The sequence below is a fragment of the Mesocricetus auratus genome, unplaced genomic scaffold (genome assembly GCF_017639785.1).
Source record: "Mesocricetus auratus isolate SY011 unplaced genomic scaffold, BCM_Maur_2.0 Super-Scaffold_100007, whole genome shotgun sequence".
Lineage (NCBI taxonomy): Eukaryota > Metazoa > Chordata > Mammalia > Rodentia > Cricetidae > Mesocricetus > Mesocricetus auratus.
The window spans coordinates 33,195,225-33,221,406 of record NW_024429191.1 but is presented as its reverse complement, the minus strand read 5'-3'; the positions used below and the strand labels follow the sequence as shown (position 1 = coordinate 33,221,406).

General features: G+C 46.0%; 2 protein-coding genes and 1 pseudogene across 2 annotated transcripts in view; 2 read left to right on the top strand and 1 right to left on the bottom strand.

Moving 5' to 3' along the window:
* The window catches only part of LOC101831999, a 29,622-nt pseudogene extending 16,904 nt beyond the window's left edge, over positions 1-12,718 (bottom strand).
* On the top strand, positions 11,544-11,982 carry LOC101831729 (40S ribosomal protein S27-like). The gene has a single exon (XM_005087864.4). It carries the CDS (start codon positions 11,674-11,676, stop codon positions 11,926-11,928), a length of 255 nt encoding a protein of 84 aa, XP_005087921.1. The 5' UTR covers positions 11,544-11,673; the 3' UTR covers positions 11,929-11,982.
* A 10,331-nt stretch (positions 12,719-23,049) lies between the features above and the next one.
* LOC101842594 (solute carrier family 22 member 5) overlaps positions 23,050-26,182 on the top strand; it is a 31,650-nt gene continuing 28,517 nt past the window's right edge. Inside the window, exon 1 of the mRNA XM_040748638.1 lies at positions 23,050-23,673. Coding sequence (XP_040604572.1) covers positions 23,281-23,673 — 393 coding nt within the window. The 5' untranslated portion in view covers positions 23,050-23,280. The remainder of the gene's footprint in view (positions 23,674-26,182) is intronic.

Below are 26,182 nucleotides of genomic sequence, written 5' to 3'. Positions count from 1 at the left end.
TCTAATGTCTTAACTAAATTGCTCATTGATTTTGTCCATTCTCTTTCTCCCTCTCCTAGGAGATATGTTTGGTGAGGAGCATCTAGGCATTTAGATAGTGTACTGGCAGTATAGTTCAGTGGTTAAACCCTTGCCCAGTATGTATCAAGACCCCAATTCAGTCTCCAGCACACATACACCCTCATCTACTGAGAGTGATTGGCACATGGTAAGTGTTCTCAAATGTTTGCTGAGTTGTTAGACGGGTTAGGCCACATCTAAAATCCTAGTACTAGAGAGGCAGAGGCAGGAGGATCACAGCCAACCTGCGCCACCTAGCAGATCTGTCTCCAGAAAACAAAGGTGAATAAGAAAGGGGCACTAACAGTCTCAAAAGTGAAATGAAGGCTGATAAGCTTTTACTACCACACTCCACTCCACAAACAACAGTCATGGGCTGGAGAGATGACTCAGTGGGTTAAGCACTTGTTGCTTAAATATGAGGACCAAAGTTGGAACTCCAGAACCCATGTAAAGCAGGATGCGATCATGTGCATCCCTAAACCAGTGCACCTAGGGTAAATGGGAATCTGAGAGAAAAAAAATCCCCAAAACTCACGGGCCAGCTTACCAGGCATATGACCAGTGAACAAGAGACCCTGCCTGTCCCAAGCAAGGTGACAGATGAGGATAGCCAAAGTTGTCCTCTGACCTCCACACATGCACCAAGGGACGCACATGCCCTCACTCATAAATACAAACTCACGTACAGAGATGCATGCACATTCATTCACACTAGGACCACACACACAGCATTTTAACTTTTAAGAACAGAGTACTGAGCCAGGCAGTGGTGGCACATGCCTTTAATCCCAGCACTCGGGAGGCAGAGGCAGGCGGATCTCTGTGAGTTCGAGGCCAGGCTGGACCGACAGCCTCCAAAACAATACAGAGAAACCCTGTCTCGTAAAACCGAAAAAAAGAAAGAAAGAACAGAGTACTAATTAAGGCAAGAATGTGATATTGTTTTCCATCTAGCACAGCAACAAAGATTATGCAGCCCCTCAATTATGGAATACCAATGAGATTGTAATTAAACACACTCACGCTGTAGCCTCAGCTACATAGCAAATTTGAGGCCAGCCTAGGCTACACGAGACCCTATCTTAAAACAAACACACAAAACCATAGCGATGTGCATACTAATTATTAATAAATAATGGATGAGTGAACAAGCTGTTAAAATATGTAGAAGCAGAAAAAAAGGCTGGGAGGAAAAAAAATAAATGTCTGGCATTAACAGTGCGTGTTTGGATGGCAGAATTACAGATGATTCCTGTTTTTTTTTTCCTGTGGTTTTTCCACACTTCACAAATGCTTCCACAAGCATGTTACATTTTTAGCCATAAAAAGGCTTTAAAATAAATATATTTCTTGTCTACTAACGTAACAGATCTTGGTCATTTTGGCCTCTGTTCTCTTTGTGTTGGGGTGAACCTACAGCCTCCAGCAGGTTCAGTGGGTGCATCTCTGCCATTGAGCTACACTCCAGGCCTTGGGAAACAAATGTACAGAACTTGAAGACTGCAAACCTCTGGCCCTAAGATGGTTTAGGTCACTAACCCCAGCACCCCCTCCCCTCACGCTGCTGCTGGCTTTGAGGAAGCTAAGCCTAGACCAAAGATATTTTCTGAATGTTTCACACCTCTCCTTACAGCACTCACCTTTACCCTAGTTCATATCCAACCAAGCTGGTTCCACTGGGGTGAATTGCCTTATCACCAAGGTGATATTTAGCAGACTGCTAAACAGGTTGTAAAAAAAAAAATTACAAGGATTTGAACTATTGCCCAATGCCTCTGTCTGTGTTGGCACGGAAAGTCTAAAACCTGATCTTGTGAACCTTGATCCTAGATTCCAGCAATGCTAAGCACTACAAGCTTCCTATTCAAATCTCTTGTTGCCAGGCAGTGGTGGTGGCACATGCCTTTAATGCCAGCTCTAAGGAGGCAGAGGCAGGTGGATTTCTGAGTTACAGGCCAGCCTGGTCTACAGAATGAGTTCCAGGACAGCCAGGACTACACAGAGAAACCCTAACTAGGAAAATAAAAACCCTCCTGGCAATCCCCCACCCCCCACACACACCCCTCCCCCCCCACCCCGCACACGCCCTATTCCCCAGTCCTCCACATTGCTCTGGCCTTCCCAGCTCTGAGATCCTATTCCAAGCGCACGCACCCCTAGCTGCTTTCCACATCTCCTCATTGCTAGGTTTTGGAGTGGGAGTCCACGAGGGACACTGAGACAGATTACCCAGGAATAAAGTTTTTAACGGAAGATTTGTTGATGCTATGGGCAGACAGTGTGGCGGGGACTCAGAGGAGAGTTCAAACCCCTGCCTTAGAGACAGCATAGCAAGGTCTCTGATGAAGGGCAGAAATGGGTGTCTTTTTTTATAGTTATCTGAATATGGGGGATATTTCACAGCACAAGATTATAGCCAGGCTCTCAGATTCACCGTCGGAAGGGGTTGGGGAGCAGGATATGGGCCACCAGTACTCCCTTTGATGGTAACTCACTTCCCAGCTGAGAGATCCTCACCAAGAAGTCTAAGGACTCACAGACTGTGTCTTAGAAGGCGCATGTAAGTATCGTGTTGAGTGCAAGGACCTTGAAGTTGGCTCAAGACACCCCAAGACCAAGTTCTCAGCACTGAGATTTATTCATCCCAGAGGGACAGAGGGCAGGGATAAGGGACAAAGGCAGGAGATAGAGGAGAATGAAAAAGGGGGCAGGGGCCGGGCGTTGGTGGCACATGCCTTTAATCCCAGCACTTGGGAGACAGAGGCAGGCGGATCTCTGTGAGTTCGAGGCCAGCCTGGTCTACAGAGCGAGTTCCAGGACAGCCTTCAAAGCCACAGAGAAACCCTGTCTCGAAAAACCAAAAAAAAAAAAAAAAGAAAAGAAAAGAAAAAAGAAAAAGGGGGCAGGGACATTTGTTACAGAGGGACAAAGCATTGCCTCTGGATAGAGGGGAAAAAGATTGGCCTGTAGGCAAATGGCGGTTTATAAAGTAAAAGTAGGCAAATGGCAGTTTATAAAGGTAAAGGGAGAAATCCTGTGTTAGGATGAGGTTTTTAATTTTGATTGGACAGGTTAATTAGGTGGGTCAAAGGGGGCATTTGATTGTTGGACTTCAATACTTTGTTGGCTGGGCCTTGGTAGTCAGCCTCAAGTGGAGGATACTTTAGGAATGTAATCTAACAGTTTTAGCAAGGCAGAGGGAATGGAGGAGAAGGGCAAGGCCTTCCAGAGCCATGTTTGCCATGCTTAGACTGGCTGGAGTCCTCTTGCTGGGGCTGAAGTGGACAGCGTGGCTGAGAGGAGACTAGAATCTAACATGACATTCTTACACCCTGCCCTTGCCTTCCAGGCCTGGCTTTCCCTTGATGTCCCCTTCCCTCTGAACCTTACACCCTGCCTTTGCCTTCCAGGCCTGGCTTTCCCTTGATGTCCCCTCCCCTCTGAACCCTCCCAGGAAACTACTTGTTCCCCCACCTGCCAGGAGCTTGAGAACCAGCAAGGCCTCTTGCTCCATCTCCAACCATCTCCTGTTTGACTTTGTAAAATGCCTCTTTCAAACAGCCAGGCCAGTTATGTACCCCCATTCTGTGAACGCTGCAGAGCCCTGGACAATCAATCCCTCACCTTGGTCTCACGGTTCTTAGAGCAGGGCCACACCCAGACTCCATTAGTCAGATGGTCCACCTCACTATATGAACTTTGTCTTCCTTCTGTGAAAGTTTATTCTGCCCCCAAACCTCCGCATTTGGCTTCTAAAATTCAAGTTTAAGATAAATCGGCCTGTTTCCCTTTCAATCCAGGGTTAAGCTGAATTAACATGTGGATGAGGTGGTAGATGGCTGATGGCATGGAGGAAACCAGAGAGACTCAGGTGTCACTGGAAATGTCAGTCTGTGCAGATGTCAAGTCACAAAGTTGTGGGATGTCCTCTGCTGACCTAGGGTAGGAGTGACATGCACAAATGGCTGGACTTGGTACTTTGAAGTTAACAGAACAGAATGATAAGACAATGAAGGAACTAAGATTTATTGACACAAAGGGCCCCGGGTAGATTGAAGAGGAAAGGGAGTAAAACATGACAACTTCTGTTGGGTCAAGTATGCTATGTTCGTGTGTGTGTGTGTGTGTGTGTGTGTGTGTGTGTGTGTGTGTGTGTGTGTGCGCGCGCGCACATGTGCGTGCATGTGTGTACACAAGTGTGTCTACATGTGCACTGCTTGTGGATGTCAGAGCTCAACATTGGATGCTTTTTCAATTCCTCTCCACCTTATTTTTAATAGCATATTTGATGGGATCTCTGCAGGTATCAGGCAGTAAAGTGACCCTTGAAGAGGTGGGAATGAAAACTCCGTTCAGACAGACTTCATCAACCTAGATCAAGACTTTGGGGAGTCTGGTATCAAGAGGTTTATTCCCAACGAATTTAAACCCAATATAATTTGTGGTGGGTGTGGTGGAGGTTTCCTGGTACAGTATAATACCAGTGCACAAGAAAGCACAATTACATTGAAACTCAATCCAGGCTACATGTCATTTCCTCCAAGAAGATGGGCTCTAGAGATAGGCTACCTGTACTAGCTTAAAGGTAAAGATATGGCCTGGTCTCAGCCATACAAACACCATAGAGATCATTTGGGCTATTAACCACCTCTAGTCCTGGTTGTGAGAGCTTAATGAACCCTGGGATATAAGGGTCATTTAGAATACTAGCCACTCCTGGTCCTGGTTGTAAGAGCTTGATATGGCCTGGCCAGACAGATAACACAGATCACCAGGCAGTTAATCATTTTCCCTCAGCTTTCTGGATGGAAGAATAAGCTTTTCATCTTATTCCATTGCAAAGACAATCCTGTGTGCTTTACAGTCCTGGTTTCTCTGGAGATCTATTGGTGCAAGGACCTTTGTGCTATGCCCCCAACACATATTTTTATTTATTCTTGGGGAATTTTATACATGTATACAATGTATTTTTGCCTAATTTACCCCTAGCCTCCTACTACTACTACTTGCCTAGATCTCTCCCATGCCCCCCTACTTCATGCCCTTTTATTTCTAATAACCCACTGAGTCCAATTAGTACTTCCCACATAAGTGTGGGTTTGAGGCCATTCACTGGAACAAGGTCAACTTGCAAGGGACCACACCCCTCAAGGAGAATGACATCCTTTTGTCTCTACCTTTCTGTCACTGAAATTACAAACCAGAGCAACTGCATCCAGCTTGCTTTTTTTCTTTTTTAAATGTAGATGTTAAGGATACATCTCACATCCTCACCCCAGCACAGTAATAACTTTACCAGCTGAGCCATTGTCCCAGCTCCTCAATGGCCTTCTTTGTTACTGTTGGAGTTAAGAGCCTGTGACACAGTGTGTTCAGTATCTGACAGTCCTATCAAGAGAGACGTGATGTTCCTCCACTGAAGAGTTTTTTAAAGTGACCTGAAGGCTGTAACTCATCAACTACATAGTGACTTCCAGACCAGCATGGACTACATAAAACCTTGTTGAAGAAGGAGGAGGGGGAGGAGGGGAAGGAGGAGGAGAGCCAGGAGGACAGGGAGGAGGAGAGACTGTTCCTTTCCTGTGTTTTGTTCTATGAAGGCTTTCTTTTGACAGTCTCTGGGTGGTGCCTGTCCACACAGGCAAGGGTGGGTCTTCTTTACTCAGCGTATTGATTCAAATTCTTTCTAGTTCTGGTTTCTTCTGGAACTAGCCCTCACAGAAACATGGAGACATAACGTTCCGTTCTACCCACTATCTAGACATCCTTACCAGTGAGGGAGACACATAAACTGATTTCACAGACACCAGAGTTCTAATTTGGACCTGCTACATACCTACTACTACTACATAACTCCATAACTACTACAGCAGCTGAATAGATGCTCTGCTTCTCTTCCACCTCTCAGCAAAATGCTCACCTTTAGCTCCACAACTCAGGAGGCGGGCAGAGGCAGGCAGATCCCTGAGTTCAAAGGCTGTCCATTATACAAAGAGAGGTTCAGGTCAGCCAGAGCTACATAGTGAGACCCTAGAATCAACAAACAAACAAACAAATAAAAACCCTGCAGAAACAGGGACTGAAGAGATGGCTCAGGAGTTACAAACATGTGCTGCTCTTCCTAAGGACCCCAGTTCAGTTCCCAGCACCGACAACAGGTGGCTGGTAACCACCTGCAACTCCAGCTCTAGAAAATCTGATACCTCTGGCCTCCAAGGACACCTGAACCCGTGTGTCCATATCTATGCACAGACACAAATATACACGATTAAGAAATAGTAAAAAACAAATTAAAATAATGAAAATAAATCTTAAACAAGTAAACACCAGAAAATAACCCTGATAAAATAACCCTGATGATATGGGTGTGAGGAATTGGAACCTTTGAAGTTACTCATGAGAATTTCAAAAACATAACTGGCGAGAGAGAGAGAGAGAGAGAGAGAGAGAGAGAGAGAGAGAGAGAGAGAGAGAGAGAGAGAGAGAGAGAAACTGAAACTCTTCAAAAAGTTAAATAGTATTGGTGTTTTCCTTGTATACACAAAGCTTTGGGTTTGATGCTCAGAATCAACACACACACACACACACACACAAACAGGCAGTGGTGGCACATGCCTTCATCCCAACACTTGGGAGGCAGAGGCAGGAGGATCTCTGAGTTTGAGGCCACCCTGCTCTACAGAATAAGTTCCAGGACATCTAGGGCTACACAGAAAAAATTCTGTTTTGAAAAAATAAACAAACAGCCCCATGGGATCATCACCTGACCAGCAAGTCCATATCTAGACATGTCCAAAGGACTGAAGAGCCAGAAGCTGGGGAGATCCGCAGGGGTCAAAGTGCTTGCTGCTCTTTGTAATGCCAGGTGAGCGATGTAGCACCCCCTAATTCCAACAGGCTGTGGGGGGAGAAAGGGCCAGTCAAAGAAACACACCAGGAACAGAACCAAAAGAAACACACTTTGGCCCTGCAGCCAGAACCAAAGAAATGTACTCTGACCCTGAAACCAGTGCCAAAGAAACACACTTTGTCCCTGGAATCAGAGTCAGTGAAATAAATATACCCTGGCCCTAAAATTAGAGCCAGAAGCCAAAAAAGACTAGTGAAAGAAACACACTTTGGCCCTGAGACCAGAGCCAAATCTGACCATGTGTAGAAAACTAACCAATCCCTGAATAGGAGATCTAGTCAGTCAGAGCTCAGGGATTGAAATCTGACCAATCCCCACCCTGAAAATCTCCCTGGAAAAACTCTGCCCCTAAGAAGCCCTATATAAACCCTGTACCTGTTCAGCTTCTGGCTGTTCAGCTGCCTGGCTGTCCTCTGCAAACCTGGCAGAGGGCAGTCACTCTCCTGGACTCTTCCCTCCCAATAAATCTCTTGAATGAGGTTTGGGTGAGACCTTTCTTCTCCAGAATGGAGGGGAGGAGAGAAGTGACAACTTTTTGCCAGAGCTGAGAGAGCCTAGCAGGGCTGTAACACTTTCGCAGGGAAAACCTTCCCCTAACAAAGTTGTTACTCTCTGGAGGATCTGAGCCAAGCTGTAACAACGTCACCTGGGAAGCCCTCCCCTGCAGGAGGAGAGGTGTTACAGTGGAGAAGCCTTTCCCTAGAACAGGACTGTAAGCTGCTACACTTACTGTGACCTGTGGTATTCTTTGACTCCTGGGTACCAGAATACCTCTCCATCTGAGATGTAACACTCAGTATTCTGTGGCTTCCAAGTGCCAGAATCCATCTCCATCCCCATGCCATCCCAGCCGTCAAAATGCGTGCAGGCTGTCTTAGTTACTGTTCTATTGCTGGGAAGAGATACCATGACCAAGGCAACGTATAAAGCAGTGGTTCTCAACCTTCCTGACGCTGTGACCTTTTAATACAGTTCCTCATGTTGTAGTGACCCCCAACCATAAAATTATTTCATTGCTACTTCATAACTGTAATGTTACTAATTTTAAATCATAATGTAAATAATTTTGAAAACCCACAGGTTGAGAACTGCTGTTAGAAAAGTTTTGGAGTCTTGGTCCATGATCATCATGATGGGAAGTAGACAGGCACAGCACCAGAGCAATAGCTAAAAGCTTTATCTGCAGGCAGCTGGCAAAGGTGGGGGGAGGGGAGGGGAAGGGGGGAGGGGAGGGGAGAGGAGGGGAGGAGACAAGGACTGGTGCAGGCTTTTGAAACCTGAAAGTTCATCCACAATGACACCCCTCCAACAAGACCACACCTAATCCTCCTCAAACAGTTCTACTAACTGGGGAAGAATACAAGAATACAAACATGTAAGTTTATGGGGCTGATCAGTAAGAACAACTACACAGGTGAGCTCTGTGCTTGAGAAACCCTCAGTGAAGAAGGTGGAGCAACATAGGAGCATCCTGACATCAACCTAGGCAAGCCCACACGTGTGCAGCGTGCATGCGTGCACACACATACAAGGAAAATGGAAAGAGAAAAAAGATAATTCAGCACAAGTCCTCAGATGACTATTTCTTATGTGTGTTCACTCTGTTGCTGAGCGAAAGCATAAACAAAAGGTAGACACATATCTCATGGGAGATCACCCAGCCTTAAAGGACAGGGAATTCTGACACATGAACCTTAGGAATGCAGCAGCAACAAATCAGTAACCAAAGGACAAATCCCTTATATGGTAGAGCGTGGCAAATTAGTTTAAAGCATGCAGTTTCTGTATTTGCAAAGCTGAAAAGCATTCCACAGAGGACAATGCCTCAGCTCCAGGCTCTAAATACACGTCACTAAGCTGTATAGTTTGTAGTGACTACAATGCTAAGTTTTATCGTGAATTGTCACAATTTTCCAAAAGTCTGACACAAAATAATAATAAATTAAATTTAAAAACAACTTCCCAAACCTCTGTCAAATCAGTTCCCCTTTTCAGAAACTGGCACCTAATGGCACAAAATTGCTAAGGCTGAAAACCTAGGAATCATTCTCAGCTCTTGTGCCCATGTCCAATAGGGCTGAGGGACTAGCAGTTAGACAGATTCTCTGATAGGCAGACAGACAGGGAGAGGAGTCATGGGCAAGTAACCAAGATGGTAAACTTCCAAAATGGCTGCCTTTCTTTCTTTGTTCAAACTGACCAACTCTAAATTTGAGGGAAACCCCTTCAAAGACCTTTCAAACCCTTGGCCATGAATGAAAAAAAAGAAATAAAAGTAAGGGCATGACTACTCCTAGGTATGGTGGAGGTGAAAGTTTATTGCTCATGAAAGGGAGAGCATAGCCAGAGGCAGAGACATCTGGGAGAGTCCAGAGTGAATATGACCCAGAGTGGAGGAGGGAAAGGAAGAGGGGAGGGAGGGGGACCAGGTGCAGCAGCCAAGAGGCCAAAGGTACAAAAATGGCAGGTATCCAAAATGGCTGGATTATATAGGGAAGAGCCCCTGGGGTTAGGGTAGCCCAGGCCCTGGACTAGTGGAAGTTTGGGGTAAGGGGTACGCCAGCCATACCATGTAACAGGCAGGGACTGAGCGATGCTGGGAGAACCTGGTGGCCAGGTCTGCTTTGATGTGCTTGTCCAGTGTCTGAGACTTAACATCTCACTTTTTGCTGACAATAAGCGGTTAGGAGTGGCATAACCTTCTATGACTACTTCCTGTTGGCATTGGGGCATTGTTGTTGGAGACCCAAGAAAGTTGGGGTGATGGTCAAGGCCAGGAAGAGCAAGCCCTCAAGAAGAGACTTCCTCAGTCCCGCTTCTGCTCTGCAGAGGGCCTTTCTCCCTGTGTCTGCTTCCTGGCCCCTAATGACAGCCTTTCTTCAACTGCTTATTCTGTCTGGTCCTATTGGCTGTGTTTGAGAACTTCCCCACGTCCACCTGTTATGCTTGAGTTTTTCCTACCTTTCAGTTCTTTCACAGGCAGAGAAAACAAACCAGATCGAGACCCCTAGATAGTAACAATACTAGCCATGCCCCCCCTCTCTCTCAGTCTCACACACACACACACACACACACACACACACACACACACACACACCTGTGTTTGTATTTTATGGTGAGGATCAAGCCTGGGGCATCGTACATCCCAAGCTCTGTCTCTGAGCTACACACCCAGCTCCCTAAATATCTCCTATTTCACCCATTTATCTCTTCTATAGATGGATGTCACACTGTTCAGACCATAAGAAGCTCTTGCCTGTGTGGCTACCACAGCTTCCTAACCAGTAGACCTGTCTTCCTTCTTGTCAGCTCCTCAGCTCAAAAGCACCCGAAGAGTCTCCCAGACACACACACACACACCACACACACACACACCTTGGAACTGTCTACAGGTCCTCGTAGGTAGATTTCACCTCCTGCCCTCATGGGTGACCTATGTCCCGTGCCTACTCACTTTGATTGCTGTGTTCCTGTCATGCCTCCACTTTGTGACTCAGACATTCCAGACACATCCTCTGTCTTATAGTCAGTTCGCATGCTGCTCTGGTTGGTAACATCCCTTCCGCAGTCTTTACAGAGGCCGGTCTTTTCTTTCTTGCTGCTCAGCTCAGACATCGCTGTCTAGAATAGTGTTCCCTCACCATCCACTCCAAAGTAGCCACCACCAGGCGCTTCCTACGTCAGCATTCTCTCTGGCTCATTCTTGGCACCTGCCACTATGCGAAGTTTCTGTTTATTCTCCCCAGAGTATTGTATGCCTCCCAACTAAGATGTGAGTGTCCAGAAAATGAATATCACACTTCTCACCCAATTCCCAGAGCCCACGTCTGGCATGTAGCAGCCTATTCATATCTTGCATTTGCCAAGTGAGGAACCAAACTACATCAGTGACCCAGTGTCCTGGATGAATCCCACATACTCACCAAACTTTGGGGAAACGCGTCCTTCTTTTTAGTTTTTTTCCCTCTGTCCAGTTTTGTTTTCCTGTATAAAACAAGAAAGGGTCCCAATATAAATCATGGAGGGAAGAAGACAAGAGAAATGGGAGGGCAAAAGGTAAGCCTCACACAGCAGAGTGGGCAATGTCTCCACAGAGGAAGGCGAGGCTGCTTTTTCAGTGAAGTTTTCTCTACCTGAGTGTCCAGAGCAGGGCAAGGCAGCCGCTCTCCTCACTCTGGCTCACCTTCGTCCTTTTGTAGACGAGTGCTGCAGGGCTTGGAAGGCAGAGATTCGCTTGTGGGTTAATCCTACAGCTGCACTCCAGCACTGACTGCACTGGCGGAGGCCCTCTGAGGGAAAAGGCTTCCGGGATAGTGATACCTCTGGAGGCCAGCCATCTTCTGGAGGCAATTCAATGAGATCAAAGGTTTTGTCCAACCAGTCAGCTTTGGAATTTCCTCAGAAGAGAGGCTTTCAACAAAACATCTCTGCCAAGATAGAGCCAGCACTCCACACGTCCACCACTGTTGCAGGCGTAGACTACAGAAGGACTTCAGGAGCATGGTCCCAGAGTGTACCAACCACAGGTGTGAGGACCACCTGGTAGCTGTAGATTCTGGCTAAGCCAAAGTCAGCCAGCTTGACTGCCCCATTACATGTTGCCAGAATGTTCTCTGGCTTCAGGTCCTGGTAAACAATGCAATGTGCATAGAGAAAATACGGGCTGGCCTTTCCGGCGGTGACGACCTCCCTACGAGAACATGCCTCTCGCAAAGGATCTCCTTCATCCCTCTCCAGAGGAGGAGAAGAGGAAACACAAGAAAAAGTGCCTGGTGCAGAGCCCCAATTCCTTCTTTATGGATGTCAAGTGCCCAGGATGCTATAAAATCACCACGGTCTTTAGCCATGCACAAACCTTAATCCTGTGTGTTGGCTGCTCCACTGTCCTCTGTCAGCCAACGGGCGGAAAAGCAAGGCTGACAGAAGGAGGCTTCTTCAGGAGGAAGCAGCACTGAGAAGCACCTGATTCAGGATGCATGGGAACCATCCCAATAAACACATTTTGGATAAAAAAAAAAGAAAGAAAGAAAGAAAATACGGGCTGTTTACATACTGACCCATCAGATCCCTGATGGTCTCAACTGGCAAGCCTAGTGGGGGTGCTTGTGCAGGTATGCCCTTAGGTCCTAGTCAATATGCTCAAATACTAGGGTGACCTTGGTGTCTCCATCAGTTCAGGAAGTTGTACAGACATCCATTAGCCATACAGCTACAACAACATTAGGATACTCAAAGGCCTCCTGCCTCCTCAGAAAGGCCAACTCATAAACTGTGCTGATGGGAAAGCCGGCTCCAGTTTCTTCTCCATTAGGAACTCTCACACTCTTGAGGGTCATAAAGTGGCCACTGTGGGGATCTCAGGCCTTGTACATCATCCCAAAGGCACCAACACCAATTTCAGTCACTGGTTCATATGGAGAAGTAGCCATTGTCAGAGCAGGGAATTGATGTATGCCTGGCCAAGAGCTGTGGCGATGGCCCTTTATGGCCCAGGAGCTGACCAGTTCCTGAGGTGTCATACACTGGGGATCCATCTCGGGGTTCTGAACACTATGGGCCAAACCATAGACACAGCTCTTTTTTTTTATAAGGTCTCTTGATGTTCAGCTGACCTTGAAGTGGCTGAATTTCTCCTCCAAGTTGGTGGGGGGGGGTCATAGGCACACATCAGCACACACACTGAGAAATTGAATTTTCAGCACTAGTGTCATTGACATCTTTTCCTTGTGTTCTACAATCTGATAGCCTCCCTTCCAAGGGTAAAGGGAATACTTTACATTTCATGCTAACCCAAACAGAGCAAGTTACTACTGTTGTTAATACTCTGGAATTTTTCTCTTTTCTTCGTGTGTGTGTGTGTGTGTGTATGTGTGTGTGTGTGTGTGTTTTGCATGTGAGTATGCATATTTGGATGTGTTCACGTGCAGAAATCCAGGTGTCTTCCTGTCTCACTTTTCAATGTATTGCCTAGTGATAGGATCCATCACCAAACCTGGATCTCATTCTTATGACTAGACTGTGTAGCTCCTGGATCCCCAGAGCTCCTGGGATCCACCAGTCTCTGCCCCAACCCCTAGTACTGGGATTATAAACACATGCTGCCACACCCAGCTTTTGCATGAGTTTTGAGAATCCAAATTCAGCCCCTCACGCTTGTGAAGCAAGTGCTTTACCCACTGAGACATCTCCCCAACCCATATTGTTGCTTTTGAGATTGAATGTCTGGGGAGTGCTACAGAGTAACACATTCCCACTGACAAACGAAGCTCGGCTGGACCACTTCCTGCTAGCTCATAGCTGCTGTTTCCCGCCCATAGCATCCATTTGCAGGGTAGTAGTGCTTAGGATGTTGGAGAAACTCCTATTCCTCCAGTCTGATGTTCTGACCCAATGAAAATAGTGTTTTACAGTTGTCTATGCAAAAAAAAAAAAACCACACCGTGATACTTAATCTTGATTGGATTAAGAAGCACCTAGGAGATCTGTAGAGCATAGCCTGTCCACGAGGGAGCTTCCATAGACTAGATGGTGAGTATTCTAATTTAAGTAATGGGTCAATCCAGTGACAGACTCAACATTGAAAAGAGTGAGTAGGAGTTGGAGAAAGTGGATCATTGGGGTGTGGTGGAGGGGCCTTCAAGCGTCTGTCTTGGCACTGGCTCTGTCCTATGGCTCCTCTGCTTTCATAACTGCCGTGAAGCGAGCATGTGTGCTTTGTCACTCCCCAGCATGATGATCTGCCTAACCACAGCCCTTGAAGCAATGGAGCCAGCTGACATGAAACCACCCAAACCATGAGCCAAAATAAATCCTTCCTCCTCTAAGTTGTTTCTCTCAGTATTTGTCACAGCTTCAATGACAATAATAATAACAACAAACTGACTTACACAGCTATTTCAAAGTTTTTAAGGTTGTTTTCATTATTTTTAATTATGTATAGGGGAGTCTCAATATCTCAATAGAGAATGAGAAGGTACTTCAGTGATTCTCTGTGACTAACTCATTTAGCTTATAATAATGTCCTCCAGATCCATTAAATCTTGTCAGTTTGGAAATCACAGGATTTCATGATTCTTTTAATGACAGAATAGTTTTCCATTGTGTGTATGTATGCCCATATATATGTGTATGTATATTATATATAGACACATGTATTTATGCATATACATACACATATACAGGTATACACACACGGCACTCTCTCTCTCTCTCTCTCTCCTTTGCACTTAAAGACACACACATCGTCCCATTTTCTCACCTACCCCTGTGCTCTGAGAAACAATTGTTCAGTCTGCAGAGATGGCTCAGGGGCTAAAGTGCTTGTTGCCCAAGCACGATGACTCAAGTTCAGTGTAGGGAAAAGGGTCCAGTCAAAGAGACACACCATGAGCAGAGCCAAAGAAACACACTTTGGACCTGCAACCAGAACCAAAAAAATGTACTCTGACCCTGAAACATTGCCAAAGGAACACACTTTGTCCCTGGAACCAGAGCCAGTGAAAGAAATATACCCTGGCCCTAAAAATAGAGCCTAAAGACTAAAAAGGACCAGAAAAAGAAACACACTTTGGCCCTGAAACCAGAACTAAATCTGACCCTAACCATGTGCAGAAAACTAGCCAATTCCTGAGCAGGAGATTAAAATCTGACCAATCCCCACCCTGGAAGCCCTATATAAACCCTTTGTCTGTTCAGCTTGTGGTTGTTCATGCTACCCTGATGTCCTCTGCCACTGTAGCAGAGGGCAGCCCCTCTCCTGGATTCTTCCCTCCCAATAAACACCTTGAATGAGCTTTGGGTGAAGATCTTTTGCATCAGAGTAGAGGAGACCCTGGGCAGGGCAGAGCAAGCAGGCTGTAACACTTTTGCTGGGGAAACCTTCTCTTGGCAGAGTGAAGTTGTTACACTCAGCTCTCTACTCTCCAGGGAGCAGAGTTGAACTGTAGCAACTTTGCTCCGAGAAACCTTCTCAACATCCCCAGCTGGAAGACCACCTCCTCCTGGAGCAGAGCTGATACATTGGGAAAGCCTTTCCCTGAAGCAGGCTGTAAGCTGTTACGCTTACTGCGACCTGTGGTAGTCCTTGGCTCCCGAGCTCCAGGATACCTTTCCACCTGAGCTGGGTAACACTCAGTATTCTGTGACTCCCGAGTGCCAGAATACCTAACCCATCCCGATCTACCCAAAATGCCTACATCCTTTCTATTGTCTGTGACCCCAACCATGGAATGGTGCAGCTAAGAGTTAAGATGGGTCTTCCCACCTCAGAGAACCAAATCTAGACTCCTCTCAGGCAGGTCCAGAGGCGTGTCTCATAGGTGACCTTAGATCTTGTCAAGCTGACAATATCAACCGTCACATGGACTGACTCATCTTCCAGGCCCAGATTCTGATCTTTTCTACCATGACCGGAGGCTATGCTCTCAGTCAGTACACTGCACTGTACTATCTTTTATCTTGGGCACTGTAAGAAGGACTGTAAGTGTGTTTGTTCTTCAGGATACCGGTTTGACTCAAATAGTCAGTGTGCTAGTTATCTATTGCCTCAGAGCATCATATCCCCAAACGCACAGCTTAAAACAGCAAATGTTTGCCAGCCTCAAGATTCTCAGTCTCTCACAAAGTCCAAGTCAGCCTATTACCATTCTTTCAAGACTCTATGATGCTGAGGCAGTCACACTGAAAATTGTATGCGAGTTCCACACATGTAAAATAAAATTTTTTAATTTAAATAAATTTTGTAACTGTTACAGAGGCCTAATTCTGGGGATCTGAACAGACCAGATTCTTCCATGTGTGTCTTCCAGAGTCCAAACAGCAGAGAGAGATGAGCAGTAGCAAAACTGCAAGAGAATTTATTTTCTCTAAGCCCAGCTTGGGAAGACAGTGAATCCAGCCATATATATATATATATATATATATATATATATATATATATATCATTCCAGATATTAGCGATAGCTCCAAGATTATAAACAGAAAGGAGACAAAGCAAAAAACAAACAAAAAAGGTGGTATGCCTTGAGATCTCAGTCAGTGATTTGGTTGATCCTGACCTCAGAGTTGGTTCTGTGGGTCCTGCTGGCATCAGAGAGCCACAGAAACTGGGACTGCTTGGTTAGTTCCCAGCAGGGTTCACATTCCTGGAATTCCAATTAAGTTGGTGTGGTGGTTTGAATAAGAATCTCCCCCATAGGCTCATTGATTTGAATATTTGGTCACCAGGGAGTGGCACTATTTTAAAGGATTAGGATTGGAAAAAAGTGTGTCACTGAAGGTGAGTGTAGGGAAAAGGGACCAGCCAAAGAAACACACCCTGAGCAGAGCCAAAAACCACACTTTGGCCCTGCAACCAGAACTAAAGAAATGTACCCTGACCCTGAAACCAGTGCCAAATAAACACACTTTGTCCCTGGAATCAGAGTCAGTGAAAGAAATGCACCCTTGCCCTAAAATTGGAGCCAAAAGGCTAAAAAGGACCAGAGAAAGAAACACACTTTGGCCCTGAAACCAGAGTCAAATCTGACCCTAATTCTGTGCAGAAAACTAACCAATCGTGGAGCAGAGCTCTAGCCAATCTGAGCTCAGCATTAAAATCTGACCAATCCTCACCCTGGAAGCCCTATATAAACCCCGTGTCTATTCAGCTTGTGGCTGAGTGGCAGAGGACAGCCACTCTCCTGGATTCTTCCCTCCAAATAAACCTCTTGCTCCCAATAAACCTCTTGGATGAGCTTTGGGTGAAGATCTTTTGCAGCAAGCGTGGGGGGGGGGCAGAGGCGACCCTGGGGGAGCAGAGCAGAGCAAGAAGGGCTGTAACACTTTTGCCGAGGAAGCCTTCCCTTGGCAGAGAGGAGTTGTTACACTCCGCTCTCCACTCTCCACTCTCCCGGAGCAGAGCTGAACTGTAGCAACTTCGCCCGAGAAACCTCCTGCCAAGCAAAACTGCTACACTGGGCAAACATCCCCAGCTGGAAGACCCTGTCCTGCCCCAGCAGAGCCAATACACTGAGGAAGCCTTTCCCTGAGGCAAGGCTGTAAGCTCCTAAACTTACTACAACCTGCGGTAGTCCTTGGCTCCCCAGCTCCAGGATACCTTTCCATCTGAGCTGTGTAACACTCAGTTTTCTGAGACTCCTGAGTGCCAGAATACCTGTCCCATCATGATCCAACCCAAATGCCTACAGTGGGCTTTCAGGTTTCAAAAGCCCATGCTAAACCCAGAGTCTCTGTCTTGCTGCCTGCAGATCTGAATGTACAACTCTCAGCCACTTCTCCAGCACCATGTCTGCCTGTGTGCAGCCATGCTCGCTGCCATGATGATAATAGACTAAACCTCTGAAACTGTAAGTCCCAATTAGTGTTTTCCTTTATACAAGTTGCCATGATCATGGTGTCTTCACAGTAATAGAACACTGAGTAAGAGAGTTGTGAAGGAAAAATAACTGGGAAAGAGAAGCAGGTTAGAGGGTCAAAACAATCCATTAAGACAAAGAGGTCAAAGGGCAGTTTCAAAGATGCCCTTGTCAGTTCCATCTTTACTACTTTTTATTGTTAGTTACAGGCACAACGGGACACAAGAGTGAAGACACGCCCATGGGCTAGCAATACAAGGAGGCAGGGAACATTGGCTGCCATCCAGGAGTCCCACTGTCATACATGCTTCTGTTTGAATCCATTTAGTATAAGCTTCTTTTGTGTGTATGCATGTACAGTAGCCAGAGGTTGATATGGGCATCTTTGTTAGTCACTTTTCACCTGAGTTTTAATTTTTTTAAATTACATTTGTGCACATGTGTGTACATGCCACTGCCACTGCACACATGTGGAGAGCTGAGAAAAATTTTTCAGTCAATTCTTTCCTTCTACCATGTGGATCCCAGGTGTGATGACAATTCTTGGTTGTCAACTTAACTATATTTGGAATGAACTACAACCCAGAAATGGAGGGCACACTTGTGATCTGGATCTTGAGACAAAATGCTTTCGATCTGGATCTTGAGGTGGGATGATACACCTTTAATCTGGGCCACACCTTCTTCTGGAAGGCTAGCTAAAGCCCTCACTTTTCCAGCACATTCATTCCTTCACTGGCATTAGAGCCTTCTTCTTCAGGATTCCAGCACATACAAAAGGCCAGCCAAGATACCCAGCTTCATGGGACTGAACATCCACTAGATTCTTAGACTTTCCATTCACAGCTAGCCACTGTTGGACTGCAGCCATAAGTCATTCCAATACATTACATACATACATATACACATACATACATACATACATGGAGAATATGTGTGTGTGAGAGAGAGACACACACACACACACACACACACACACACACACGAGAGAGAGAGAGAGAGAGAGAGAGAGAGAGAGAGAGAGAGAGTTTCATTGCATAAGTTCTGTGATTCTAGAGAACCCTGACTAATACACCAAGAATCAAACTCAGGTCATTGGACTTCAAAGCAAGCCCACTGAACCATCTTGCAAAACCCAGTGTTTTCTATTATAATACAAATTATTATTTCTTTATGGCAAAATAGGACTTATTTTTAACCTTGTTTCTCTGAACAGGAGTCAACATTCTTTTCACAGAGGTTTTCAATTGTTCTGAAATGTTTAATAATATTTTAGGATACAAGAAACTAGTTTATTACCAAGGAGTTTTGCTTCTTTCTTGGTGATTTCAAATAAGGACCTCCACTTAAGATGTTAACAAGAGCACTGGCTGCTCTTCCGTTCAATTCCCAGCACCCACATGGTGGCTCACAACCATCCATAATGAGATCTGATGCCCTCTTCTGGCCTGCAGGAATACATGCAGAAGGAACGATGTATACATAATAAATCTTTTAAAAAAATGTTAACAAGAAGCAAATTCTCTTTTAAAATCATAGCTATGGAGATTCAGGAAGGAGGGAGACCAAGCAGTCCTATATAAAGAATGACCAAGGCTTGTGATAGCATCTTTACCATTGTTTCTGAAGAGTCTCATTATGAGTCCCAGGCAGGCCTGGAGCTCACTGTGTAGCCCAGGATACCCTCTGTTGGTAGAGTTTTCCTGTCCCAACCACCTGTTCCCAAATACCCAGCAGCCATTTCCAAATAATTGACTCAGAGGCTTAATATAAATTATAAATGCTATGCTTCGCCACATGGCTCATGGCTTTTTACCTCATTTTCCACATGTCCTGCTTCCTTGGAGGCTGGCTGACTCGAAGCCTCTTCATCCCAGTGTCCTCAGTTTGATTGTCCTACCTAACTTTATCCTGCCTTGCTATAGGTCAATGAGCTTCTTTGTTAACCGATGAGAGTAATACATATTCACAGTGTACAGGAGGATTATTCCACACCAGGCCTCATATTTATGATCCATTTGCCTCTGTCCCAAATGCTAGGATTATACATATGCTACAACACCTGACTCAGTGTAGTTTTATTTTAAAAATCTAAGTGTTATGGAAATGTTTATTGTGGTGGCTTGAATGAGCATGGTCCCCATAGACTCCTGTGCTTGAATGTTTGGCCCATAGGGAGTGGCACTATTTAGGAGGTGTGGCCTTGTTGGAGTAGGTGTGGCCAGCCTTGGTGGAGGAACCTGTTGCTGTGGAGGTGGGCTTTGACACATATTCCCATATTCTCATGCTATGCTCAGTATGACACACAGATTCTTTCCTGTTGGCTGCAGATGAAGATGTAGAACTCTTAGCTCCTTCTGCAGCACCATGTTTGACTGCACACCACCATGATGATAACGGACTAAACCTTTGAAACTATAAGCCAGCCCCAATTAAGTATTTTCCTTTATAAGAGTTGTCGTGGTCATGGTGTCTCTTTACAGCAATAGAAACCGTGACTAAGATATTTATATTTCCTTGTCTAAGAACTAGCAGCAATGCTAGATTCCCTTCTGTATTTTTTTTCAATTTAGGACATAGCCTGTATTAAATACTATCATGATTGCATTGTTTTAAAACAGACTAGTATGCATAGGCCCTAGGTTCAATCCCAGGGATCACAAATAAAATAAAATAAAATAAAAAATAAAAACAGGAGAAAACACAAAAAACTTTTCACAGGGCATTTTCACAAAATAGGGATATTTTGTAATGTTTAAATTATTAATAGCAGCAAAAATTCTTTTTTCAAGATTTATTTATTAGTTATGTACACAGTGTTCTGTCTGTACGTCTGCCTGCATGCCAGATCTCATTATGGATGGTTGTGAACCACCATTGAATTCAGGACTTCTGGAAGAGCAGCCAGTGTTCCTAACCACTGAGCCATCTCTCCAGCCCAGCAGCAAAATTCTTAAAGGCCTTAAAATAATACAATCCAATGAGGTGACCACTAACTAGATGTAGCTGTTAAGTAGAGGAGGCCTTACCAGATTCCATTGAAATGTGCCTTAAAAACATACTGGACTCCTCAGACTTAGTACGAAAAATTGGATTAGTGATTTTTTTGGTTTTTCAAGACAGGGTTTCTCTGTATAACAGTCCTGGCTGTCCTGGAACTCACTCTGTAGACCAGGCTGGCCTCAAACTCACTGAGATCAACCTGTCTCTGCCTCCCAAGTGCTGGGATTAAAGGCATGAGTCACCACTGCCTGGAGGGATTAATAGGAATCAAATACATTTATAGTTTCCATGTCAATTTTATGATGAAATAATAATGTTCCTGATACAGGAGGTTAAATATATTATTACAATTAATTCCATATTTTTTAAAGAAAAGTTTTTCCTACAGTGGTGGGATCAAACTCAGGGCCTGGCACATGCCAGGCAAGCACTCTCCCACTGAGCCACACCCCAGCTCTATAAGCTTTTAATATGCAGCATTGCCAGGTAGAACCCAGGATACCCACTTACAACACAATTTCCTATATCCCTGCAGGGGACATAATTATAACTAAAATTGTTTCTTCTTTATCTAAAATTTTAGTTTAACCAGGTACATTTTTAGTGTACTAAATCTGGAAATTTTATTAATATGGTTAATTTTAATTGTGATGGTCAATGTTGCATCTGGAATCATCTAGGCATATCTGTGAGGAAGCTTCTAGACTGGGTTGGTTAGTTGAAATGGGTGGACTAACCTTAACAGTGGGCAGCATCAGTTCCATGGCCTGGGGTCCAGGACTAAATGAAAAGGAGGAGGCAAGCTGAGCACCAGCACCCATCACTCCTGGCTGAGGACAGATGACAAGCAGCCTCATAGGCCTGCCACCGTGCCTTCCCAGAGACTGACTCTACCCCATCCGTGAGTTCAAACAAACCCCTTCTCCCTCATGTTGGTTTTCTCCAGTACTTTGTCTCAGCAACATGAACTGTTACTAATACAGGGGCTACCAGAGCAATTGTAATTATGGTGTGTACCTGCTGTGCACACCTGTTGTCCCTGCTACTGTTGAGGAGGGATGATCACTTGAGGTCAAAGCTGCCGATCAAGTCACAGCCATATAGCAAAACCTCTGTCTAAAAAATAAATATAAATAAAATTACGAATGGAACTTCTCATTTTATTAGGCAATGTTGCCTTAGAATCACACAGTTGCTGTTTTTTAAAAATTAGAACACATTACTCGGACAAAATACTGGGCTTCATAGTAAAGTTATTTTGTTTGTTTTTTGTTTTTTTTATATAAATTTTTATTTAAATTAGAAACAATCTTATTTTACATATCAATCCCAGTTCCCTTTCCCTCCCATCCTCCCATGCATGTCCCCCACCAACCCCCCATTCCATCCCCTATCCACTCCCCAGGGAGTTCGAGGCCTTCCATGGGGGATTATCAAAGTCTGTGGCATCATTTGGGGCAGGGCCTAGTGCCTCCCCCATGCTCCCTCCGTGTATCTAGGCTGAGAGAGTATCCTTCCATAGGGAATGGGCTCCAAAAGTCCATTCGTGCACTAGGGACAAATACTGGTTCCACTGCCAGAGGCCCCATTGTTTGTTTGCTTTGAGATAAGAGTTTCACTGTGTAGCTCTGGCTGACCTGGAAAGTCATCTGCCTCAAACCCTGGCAATTTTGTTTTTGTTGTTGTTGTTTGAATTCATCGACTCCTGAATTAACTGTAAAATTTAGGAATCCTTAATCTTGAAGTTAATTTTTTACTATTCCTTTAATCAATTGAAAAACAACAAAATAACTTAAGAACATAAAACATAGAGTGGGAGTCTGGGAACTAAAATTCATTGCCCCCTTTCTCATGACTTGTCTCAAAATTCATCTTTTTCTAATATAAATACTACTATTATTTTGTTTATGAGTGTTTTGTCCGCAAGTCGGTCCTGTCTATGCACCAAGGATATGCCTGTTGCCCATGTGAGACGCCCATGTGCTGGGAAGAGAGCCCATGTCGCTTGGAGAAGCAACCTGGAGTCTCTGCCCCCCACCTTTCTCTGCGTAGCCCTGGCTGTCCTGGAACTCATTCTGTAGACCAGAGATCTGCCTGCCTCTGCCTCCCGAGGTGTGTGCCACCATCGCCGGTTGCAGCCTATACTCTTAAACACTGAGTTATCTCTGCAGCCCCAAAAGATGCCGCTTTTCTTTTTCCAGGAAAAACGGCGAGGAAGGCTGCTGTCATTGAGACTCAGATGGCCACAATACCTTCTGACCCACAACAAAAGGTTGAGAGGGTAGGCTACTTCACCTTAAATTCTAAGCCTTTCTCCAGTGAATGCCCAAGTTGGCCTTGGACAAAAGGCTTTCAGAGTCACTCCTTCCCCAAAGGAACCCTGGGAATCCACTCCTAGTCCTGACCTGAAGAGACCCCATCCCGCCCCCCTAGAGCGAACCAGCTCGGGCGTGGCCCGCAGACGCCCCGCCCCAAAACCTGTAGCGCTACAGTCTGGGCGGAACTAGAAGAGACTATTCCACCCAGGGCCCACAGCGACTGGGAAGGGGGCGAGGTCAGATTAGGCCACACCCCTAATCGCCCTCCCAGTTTTGGAGCCAGGCTCAGCCCCGCCTTCCGCACCGCCCAGCCAGTTCTGAGTCCTTGCTCCGCTCCGCCTCAGGCGCACGCGCGACTGGCGCCCCCGCGAGTCACTCAGTCCCCTGCCCCGCCCCCGCCGCTCCTGCCTCCGAGCCCGGACGGCGGGGCGGGCCTTGCGGCCCAGGCCCAGGCCCAGAGCCCGCCCCAGCCTCAGGGCTCTATGTAAGGTTGGTAGTGGCCAAGTCTGAGGCTGCGGTGGGAACTCACGAGTCTGTTCCTTGGTCACTCTCAGACGCCCGCTGCGCCCAGTCTCCTGCGCCGCGGTGTCCCCAGATCCCCGGCGGGGCGCCGTGGGCAGCTAAGGACAGCATGCGGGACTATGACGAGGTGACCGCCTTCCTGGGCGAGTGGGGACCCTTCCAGCGCCTCATCTTCTTCCTGCTCAGCGCCAGCATCATCCCCAATGGCTTCAATGGTATGTCAATCGTGTTCCTGGCGGGGACCCCGGAGCACCGTTGCCATGTGCCTGACACCGTGAACCTGAGCAACGCTTGGCGCAACCACAGTATCCCGTTGGAGACGAAGGACGGACGACAGGTGCCCCAGAAGTGCCGCCGCTACCGACTGGCCGCCATCGCCAACTTCTCCGCTTTGGGGCTGGAACCGGGACTGGATGTGGACCTGGAGCAGCTGGAGCAGGAGAGCTGCCTGGATGGCTGGGAGTACAGCAAGGACGTCTTCCTATCTACTATCGTGACCGAGGTAGGTGGCAGGCCCCTGTCAGCGCCTGGTGACAACCGCGGGCGACCGTTGTAGACCTTGGTTCAACGCACAGGCTCCCTGGTGATGGGCAACCTCCACTCAGGACGCCCAGGAACATGAATTTGTGAGATGACTTACAGCCACAGTATGTCCCTCAGAGTACAAGTGTCAGGCTGGCACTTGTCCTTAGAGCCACACTGAAATGGAGTCCAGAAGGTCCTGCCCCTAGGAGATGCCCTGAGACCCCAGTGATGTAATCCAGAGGAGCCGAGTTAGGACTTGGTCCAGAGAAGTGCCACCGACTTAGCTATGCTCAGAAAGTAAATACTCTTAGCAGAATTTTCTAAGTTAAGGAAACATGTGTCCCAGACTCTCTTCTATTTCTCTAGTTACTCTTGCCTCCTTCACCTAATCTCGCCCCAAATGAAATCTCATCAAGCCCCAGGAGAAATGCCCATGAGAAATTGTTTTCACATTGGTGGGTTGTTGCTTCTTAAGGACCCCAGGATCTGAAGATCTATTCAGGGTGACTTTATATGGAGTCTTTGCACAGTGTTCTGAGACAAGATCACTGGAGAGATTTAATTATGGCATGTAATCTTCGTGTAGAGTGGTGGAAACCTAATTCCTCACCCCTTTGCACTTCTTCTGGTCACTTTGACCCCTTGCAGTCTCTCATCTGGAGATGTGACATGCTGTTTAAAGGTGCATGTGGATGTGTTTTGGGGGACTTAAGCACCAACTGTAATTTCCTGGACTCTCAGCAGTACTGAGTAGGCAGAACAATGAAAGAGGCGTATGCGATAGCATCGGGCAAATAGGGACACTGAATGTGAGGGACAGGGACTGACCAGTTCGGCTTCCTAGAGGAGATAGCTTCTTGTTGAACCTAACCATTAGGTCCAGATCCAATAGCAAGAAATGGTTGCAGAGGCTGTCTAGAAAAGAATAGGGAGAGGCTAGGAGTCCTTGTGTGGCACCTAAGCCTCCTGGAGGCAGGGGCTGAGCTTCCCTCCTTACAGGGCTCCACAGGCCCCAGGTGTGTTGCTTCAGGGGGTTGTCACCCCTCAAGGGAAGAGTCCAAGAGCATCCCCAGGAGAATCACTCACTGCCTGTTTTCTTTGGATGTTTGAAGTTTGATGTCTTTAACCTGTGTCTACCTACTATGTAAGTAAGTAGTAAGAGTGAAACATGAGCTCCATTGGGGATTTTTAACCTAGTGACATTGTGCCAGGGCCAGGCATCACTAATTATGCTGGGCGGGTGGAACATGCCTTAATCCCAGAACTCTAGAGGCAGAGGTAGGCACATCTATGAGCTCAAGGCCAGCTTGGTCTACAGAGTGAGTTCAGGACATCCAGGGCTACACAAAGGAAAAACAAAACTGAGTTACTTAGTGCTTTTGATCTCCGAGTCCACAGAGAAGAGATTTTCAGTTGTTCTATCTACATCCTGATCTCCAAACTCACAAGTTTGGCAGCGAGTGGGAACTATGACAGCAGAGGCTGTTGGGGTTGACGCACCAGTTCCTCAAATCTGTGGCTACCCAAAGAAGGGGCAGTTGAAATCTGAAGCAGCTTACTGTCTCTTGAATTTTTACACTGACCTTGAGGCTACTGGACTTCCTCTAAGTCATTTGTCCCCACTCCCTGTCATTCTGCTTGCTGCCTGGGGTGGAAGCAGTACTGGTAAACTCCCCAGAGGAAGGCTGAGCAGCAAAAGTCCAGATCCTTCTGACCTACCTCTGCTGCCAATGTCACTGTGCCTTTTTTTTCCCCCAATGGATCTGGATGTTATTGAGCTGTCTTAGCAGTTTCATAAGAGCTATATGCCCTTTCACCTACTTACAGGTCAGCAGTCTTTGCAGGAGGTGAGTTTAATACTTTACTTGGCCCTTTTGTTTGGGGATATTGGAATGTCTGGCTTGAAGTTCAAGGCTTGTCCTCTCAGATGAGCAGGCACTGTTGAAAGCTGCTGCATTAACATTCAGATGACTTTTCCCAAGACCTGTTTTCTTTCGACCAAACCTGGCCTGCTCACCACTGCAGCTTGTCTTAATGTCTCTAAGCCTGCCCTCTACCCCAAATCAAAGGTAGAGATCTCTTAAGGATACTGGTATTGAATTCTTTTTGTCCTTTTTCTTTTTCTTTTTTCCCTTTCTAGTTAAATTACATACATGAAGTACTAAGTTTTGCAATAGATTCAGTTTCAGTGTCTCCCTGAATCTTTACAGGAAGCTGAATGAGGGAGATTTTTTTATTGGAAAGTCTTTATTAGAATGGTGAGTGAATAAATTATGAGCCTTTCTAGAACGCTTAAGAACAAGTAGTTTGAAAGACAAAAGAGAAACTCGAGGAGCCACAAGATTGACTGGAATGTTTTAAGGGAAATGTGATTCTCCACCCCACTGACTGCAGCTTGGCTCTGTGTGTGTCTAAAACCAGGCAGTGGGGCTGCCCAAAAGAACGAGACCCTTTCTATGAGGTCAGAGAGCTTTGTGAGCCCACAT

Coding starts and splice junctions, on each gene's coding strand:
- LOC101831729 (XM_005087864.4), top strand. CDS start 11,674: ATGCCTCTCGCAAAGGATCTCCTTCATCCCTCTCCAGAGGAGGAGAAG.